A 7,163-nucleotide genomic window follows, 5' to 3' on the forward strand; every position below is an offset into this window, starting at 1 on the left:
GGTCAAGCACCTGCATACTTGACGGATCTGGTGTCCTTTCACTGTCCTGTCAGGTCACTGCGGTCCGCTGAAGGCCACCTACTTACTGTCCCTCACACAAGATTAAAGACGAAAGGTGATAGAGCCTTTAAGGCTGTTGCACCGAAATGGTGGAATGCACTACCTCATGAGCTGAGAGCGGCTTCTTCCGTGGACATTTTTAAAAAGCAGTTAAAAACACATCTGTTTAGGCTTGCGTTCCATTAATTGTCCATTGTATCATCTCTGTATTTCGCTGCACTTTACTTTTTATTTGTTTTTGTGTATTTTGCATTGTTTCTGTTATTGTATTTTTTGTATTTTATCTTGTGAAGCACTTTGTAAGTCCTCTCTGTGAGAAGTGCTATATAAATAAATTTACTTACTTACTTACAAAGAGTAGAGATGCATTCATAAATATAACCTTTCAGGTAAGATAGACAATCATTACTGTGTAATAATAGCATACCTGGGCTGATAAATTAAAGCCACCTCTCTGTTACATTCAGTTTACATCATCTTCTTCTTCCTCTAACAGGTATGTCCACACTGGCAGATTGTGGCAGACAGCTCTGCTCCTCCATCTACAGCCTCTGCCATTAACCTGCGGTCCCCCCACCTCCACCTGCAGATTCAGGCAGACAGCTTGACCAAACCTCAAACTAACCCTCTGCCAGCAGGATGCAGCTTTTTTTTTTTATTTGGCTCTTTATCAGTAAATTTGTCTTGAATTGGTTTGAAAATGAAAATCGAAATGAATGAAAACATGATCTCTGTCCAGACCATTTTTCCATGATAAAAAAAACAACATCTGCTGTTTCATCTGATGCTAGTTACCCAAATTAACACTCTTCTCCATAGAAAACCCTTTTCTTGTCCAAGTAAACACAGAAACACAGAATATAAAAAACTTAATAGCAATCTAAATAACATATAATGAGGTTATGATTAAATATTATGACTTAAACAATAAAATGCAAGCATAATTATGCAGTTCAAATACAACATACACAGATGGACTACTGAACGGGCCTACTGCCCACAGGCCCAGGGGCCCAAAGTATCAGGGGGCCCTCCTTGCCTTACATGCAAAAAGACACTTAAATTTACAAGTACAAACTAGGAAGAGAATCAAAATGACCACAATGAGACACAAAAAGACTACAGAGAGATACAAAGGAAGTGTGAAGAGCCACAAAATAACTACAGTAAAGGGGAACAACAAGTGGTGGGGCCTTTCTGTATGTCAGTAGGTGCCCATTCTCTCATAATCCACCCGTGAAAGCATGTTTGTTAATTGATGTGGTTTTAAATGCACTTGACAGTTCAGTATGTTTGACATTTGGCTGAATTATTAATGTGGATATTGTCATTCATTGGGACTATATACTTTTATTTACTTAGGTTGAACAACATGAACACATTGTATTTGGAAAATGAAAAGTGAGTTTGTGGATGACTGGGCAAGGATCCATTAAAATTCTATAACACAAGCTTTGTGATATGTAGATGCAACACTCTTCATGAAGAGCTGATCCCCTTTTTCCTTCACATTTTCACCTGGCGATTGATCTAGATGAACTTTTTCTTGGTCTTATCTGCACATGATGTTTCATTTCAAAACAAGTTTCCTTACTTTTCTACAAACTACAATTTGGCTTATATTTTGCTGAGACATACTTGACTACTAAATTTAAATGTATTCAATTACTTTCCAACTCCGGATCTGCAAACATGGCAATGAATGACATGGCATTACACAAGTATGGTTTATTTTTTAACTTCTTTCAGTCATCATCGACATTGTACAAAAAAACTCCAAGCACCATTCGTTTTTGAAATAGATGATTATTTAATGAGCTGCTCTACCTGGGCTTTTAACACATATTCAAGGTCAATTTAAAAACAGAATATGTGTCGGAAATCATGGTGTGTACCATGATTTGCATGATATCATTGCTTGTACTAATGAAAACTCTGGAACCCAACATCGTGGTGTCTCGGCCCATTTCTCTCAGCACCCAGCCAAACAGGAAGTTGTTTTCAAGGCACAAACCTTGCCTGTTGGTTGATTGGTAAGCCCAGTAAGATATTTCCAGAAGCTCCTCTATGTTCACCACCAATGATGAAGGAACCTGTATCCGGTCTCCTGAGTGACTGTGTTCAGCCTTTGCCTCAAACAAGGTACAGTACCAAATATTTGCTTTTCTTGGTTTGTTTTGTTTGTCGTTTTGTGTTTGCACTTTTGGAAGCCATGTGAAGAGTTAAAATATACAAGTGGCGTGGTGGTCCAGTGGTTAGCACTGGGGTTCAATCCTGTCGCTTTGCTGGGGCCCTTCTGTTTGGAGTACACCTGTTCTTCACATTATATTCCCTGTGTCAGCATAGGTTTTCTGCAGGTTTTATGGTTTCCTCCTACAGTCCAAAGGTGACATTAAACTGCCCACAGGTGTTAGCTTGAGTGGTTGTCTGGCTATGTGTTTCAGCCCTTTGACAGTTTGGTGATCTGTCCAAGGTGTACCCTGCCTCTCACCCAGTGTCAGCTGGGATATCTGGCATTGCCTTTAACAAATTGATTATTTGTAATTTATCATTCACATAGCCACTACAGTAGACTCCCTGAAGCTGTACCCTTCAGGAATATGAATGCTAAGATGATGGCAGCTGCTCTGATCCAGCTGTTTTCTAGAATTGCCTCAGGTTCAGTTTGACCCTGGATCTAATTTAACATCTGGATTGTTTTACAGAATTATGCATAAACTAGGGATCAAAGAGATTATGTCCTCTGCATACCATACTCTGTTTCAAGGTGCCATTAAGTGCTGCACAGTACCATCAGACCCTCAAGATAGTGATTAAAGCCCACATTGTGAGGAGACTGGGATGTAGCGTTGCAGTTCTTGTTATTTGTCATCTGGGATTCTGTGAATGAATCAACTGCGTTCAGCCTGTTTGAACTTACTTTTGTGCTTTAAGTGAGAGGGCCTCTTAAGATGGCAAAGCAGAAACTGTTAGAGCTAAATAAACCAAGTGGGGGTTTGGCAGTATGTGGCCACATTCAAAGATGAAAACTACCTGTGAGGTTTGTTTTTTTTCAGGATGCTGCTCTCTCTGGTCGGTCGTCAACACAGGTTATGAGATCTTTTCAGGACAATTTAATAAACAGAATTTAGAGTGTTAAGCATGCTTTGTTGTTTGCAGGCTGCAGTTTGTTCTGCAGCTTTACATTGAATTTTTCCCTCAGAATTTGCTCTATCTCATCATCTGTTATGTTCCTCATGTCAAAGACATCAACACCTTCCTCAGGTTTGTAGGTGACCTCACTGTAGTTCCGGCCAAGAAGGGCTCTGAATCCTGTTGGTGTCTGCAAAGAGCAGATGGACTTCCTGATGAACAGCGAAGCAGGATCTGTCTGGAGTGTGTGGTTTGTCTCCAAGAAATGATCAACCTCACGAGGCACCAAGGTGAAGTAGTAGATCGGCTTTGTTACCAGCCAATCCACCAGGTTTGATTTTGCAAAGTCTGGATTGAGAATCTCTGGCTTTCTACCAGTCTTCTCCAGCACCCAGATGTCCCCCTTGTCTATGAGGCGAAAGACACCTGCTGCCTGAGGTTGGTCCTTTGCAGAGACAAGCTCCAGGGGCTCCCACACTTGAGAAGACATCCCAAAGCTTACATCTGCTATATAAGCCTTTCCATCAATGATGATCTTGTTGATGAGATGAGTTTCAGTGGGGTCAAAAGAATTAAGGACATTGTTGAAAACGGTGGAGCTCAGCATCGTAGTGTCGTAGCCCATTTCTCTCAGCACCCAGCCAAACAGGAAGTTGTTCTCAAAGCACCAACCGCCACGGCTGCTCCTCACTATCTTGTTGAAAATGACCTCAAGGTCCATGATGATCCTCTCACCACAGTGAATGCTGAGGTTCTCAAAAGGAATTGACATGACGTGCAGTTTGTGAATCAGCTTCAGTGTTGCAAGATCCGGCTTATCAAAAGAGCCATGGAAACCAATTCTTTTAAAGTATTCCTCCAAATTCATCTTGCCTGTAAAATACAGGACAATACAGTTATAGGACCAGTTTACCAGTTAGAGTTGCACTCAGCGTTGCAAAGTCATTTCAACTGTCTCAAAGTTAACAATCAGGGACTGACATTAACTTTTTGCTCACCAGCCTATTATTCATGATGTCATTCATGATAGATTATCTTGAGTTTTCTTGTCAGATTTGCTAAAAGTAGACCAGACACCAAAAACTATCGCTGCAGATTGTGAGCCGACCATAGAGCTCAGATAATTAGGAACTTAAAGTTTCTCTTGATCAAGTCTGGCATAGACAAAGCTGGTGTTTTGGCTCATTCAGTGCATATCAATCAAGTACAATTGTATGCTTGTTTTAAATTACTTTAAAATGTCATAATCAGATGTCTGAAATATCAAATTCTACATATATACAGTTTGAGACTCTGAAATTGTGCAAAAGGAAAATGTGCAGCATACCATTCATGTCGGCTGATTGTGCGAGCAGTTGAAGTCTTCTGAAGACGAAAGGAAAGGCAACTTCAGTTTGTTTTTTCTGGAGAACAGAGGTATTGTTTACCCAGTAAAACCTGACAGTGTCAATATATGACTAACAAACGCATCCACTGTTACTTCACTATATGAAGAGTACACAGGGAACAGACATCTTGTATTATGACTTTGTACTGATGCTATCAGAGTCTACACTTTGGCTATGGTTAGACGTCTACCAAATTTTCACTGACAGCCCAAATTCAGCTGTGATTTAGCCTAGATGTCAGGTCTTCATGTAGACGGCTATTAGACGTTTTTTAAACCAAAAAATGCTTGCTGGGTCTGACGCAGATTAGGCATGTGAACCTGATGAATGCCACAAGCTGAAGCATATTGGTCTTACAATAAAGTTGTTTTAAATACTACAAGTGTTGGTGGAGTTTCTACACCTTAGGAGCAGATAAGGCACCATTTTTACTAGTGGCCATTACCAGAGTTGTGATCTCTGCCAGCATGGCCAGATTAACCCCCTAGCAGGGTGTTATAGATCAGTTGGTTTAGATATTTTCTTTAACCAATATGTCAGAAATTCACTGGTATAAGCTTCTACAATGTGGATATTTGTTAGTTTGCCCTGCTTTTCTATGATATTAAACGTATTTTGGGTTTTTGACTGTTGGACAGAGGGAAAAAAATGCAATTTCAATATGTTCACTTGGGCCTGAAATAATGATTGTCATTTTTCTATATTTTCTGACATTTTATCCATCGACTGTAAAAAGAAAACAATTATCAAAAGTACAGGTAATGAAAATAACTCTTGGTTGTGGCCAAATAGTAAATTTTGGGGTTTTGAGGCTCCTGGGGGTCTGGGTCCACCGGGCAGTTGCCTGGTAAACCGAGTCAGCTCATTCCGGTAGCTCCTCTATGTTCGCCACCAATAATGGAGGAACCAGTTTCCAATGTCCTGACTGACTTGTGTTCAGTCTTTATTCAAAACAAAAGAAGAGTTCCTTTGTGACCTGATAATACTCCTACAACAACATCTACATCATATTATATAGATTGTCACTGTGGCTTTCTGTTCAGTCTTATCAAACTTTAAATAAATAACCACGAATAGATTCATAGGAGCCCATCACTGAGACACAGAAGAACAAAACTCTGTCTCTTGAGAACAAACTGGTTTATATTTTAGGCTTACACATAAGCTTAAAACAGATCTGTAAATATGAAGGGTGTGGATTCAGAGTGCAGACAAAGAACACAAATATTTAAACCTGTCATGCTGCACTCCTCCAAATGAGCAGGATGTCCCTGATTGGCCGATGATCAAAACACAGAGTCACTGAGAGTCTCTGATTGGTTATGAATTTAAAAAGGAGATGATGTGACATTACAGTTTTACTCACAAGGTTACTACCGTATATAACTGAAACTCTTTCCAACCGCCACCTCCCCTTAGGAGGCTTGTTTTTAGCACAGGCCTATACAAACAGTGTCTCTGTTGTTCCTTCACTAACGTGTTTTGTTACTCATACACTCTGGTATTCACAGGTCAAGATGATCTTCTAATTTTCTTTGTCTGCTTACTTTCTGGTCCTCTCTGCTTCATATTCTCTTATGATTAAAATGAACACACATAAGTTGTGCAAATAATATGTGTATTAACATTAACATAAACACATTATGCATTGATTATGTAAATAAACCAGTTTCCTTCAACAATATACTCTCTTTATGTATGTCAGTTTCCTTCTCCAGCCATCTGACAAAATCACAGACTCTGCTGTGTTTCAGAATAAAAAGAAAAAGATACAAAAGTTGATGAGCATGTAGACAAATATTTAAGTACAGTGATATATGATCGATTACACAGTACAGATGAGACTAAATCTGGAACACCCTGGCACAGCAGTTTCCATTATCATAGCCTATGACTTGATAACACATAAAACCTTAGCAGATAACACTGGCATAACAAAGTTATAAAAGTATATAATAATGGCAATCAACATTGCTTTGAAGTAGATTTTACAGATTGAAAACAACTTTTCTTTGGTTATTAATACTGTCCTTAAGAACAGCATGTCTGCGCCTTACATCATCTCAAGATGCTTTACTCTTACACATATACCAAACCCATAAATCCAATACATGTTGTCCATTTTTTTTCTTTTGTCAGCTGCAATACAATTGCATGATTTTCATTGTAGAAAAATGTGATCCAAAGCATTGTTAGAATTCTTTAGCAAGCTGTCCCTTAGTCATGAAATTAGCACAGGTTGTGAGATCTTTCCAGTTCACTTTAAAAAGAGAATATGTGCAGGATTTCAGAGCGTGTACCATGCTTTGTTGTTTGCAGGCTGCAGTTTGTTCTGCAGCTTTACATTGAATTTTTCCCTCAGAATTTGCTCTATCTCATCATCTGTTATGTTCCTCATGTCAAAGACATCAACACCTTCCTCAGGTTTGTAGGTGACCTCACTGTAGGTCCGGCCAAGAAGGGCTCTGAATCCTGTTGGTGTCTGCAAAGAGCAGATGGACTTCCTGATGAACAGCGAAGCAGGATCTGTCTGGAGTGTGTGGTTTGTCTCCAAGAAATGATCAACCTCACGAGGCACCAAGG

General features: G+C 39.6%; 1 protein-coding gene across 2 annotated transcripts in view; it reads right to left on the reverse strand.

The window, feature by feature from the left end:
- Nucleotides 1–1,768: 1,768 nt before the first annotated feature.
- LOC126393342 (arylamine N-acetyltransferase, pineal gland isozyme NAT-10-like) overlaps nucleotides 1,769–7,163 on the reverse strand; it is a 6,864-nt gene continuing 1,469 nt past the window's right edge. Inside the window, exons 1-2 of one of the 2 annotated variants that reach the window (XM_050049478.1) lie at nucleotides 4,520–4,579; nucleotides 1,769–4,065 (exon numbers count right to left, since the gene is read on the reverse strand). In XM_050049478.1, coding sequence (XP_049905435.1) covers nucleotides 3,188–4,065; nucleotides 4,520–4,526 — 885 coding nt within the window. In that variant the 5' untranslated portion in view covers nucleotides 4,527–4,579 and the 3' untranslated portion in view covers nucleotides 1,769–3,187. Of the gene's footprint in view, nucleotides 4,066–4,519; nucleotides 4,580–7,163 lie in introns of those variants that run through there. The other variant, XM_050049469.1, reaches the window with a different exon arrangement.

Source organism: Epinephelus moara, chromosome 1 (assembly GCF_006386435.1).
Source record: "Epinephelus moara isolate mb chromosome 1, YSFRI_EMoa_1.0, whole genome shotgun sequence".
In the NCBI taxonomy this organism is placed as follows: domain Eukaryota; kingdom Metazoa; phylum Chordata; class Actinopteri; order Perciformes; family Serranidae; genus Epinephelus; species Epinephelus moara.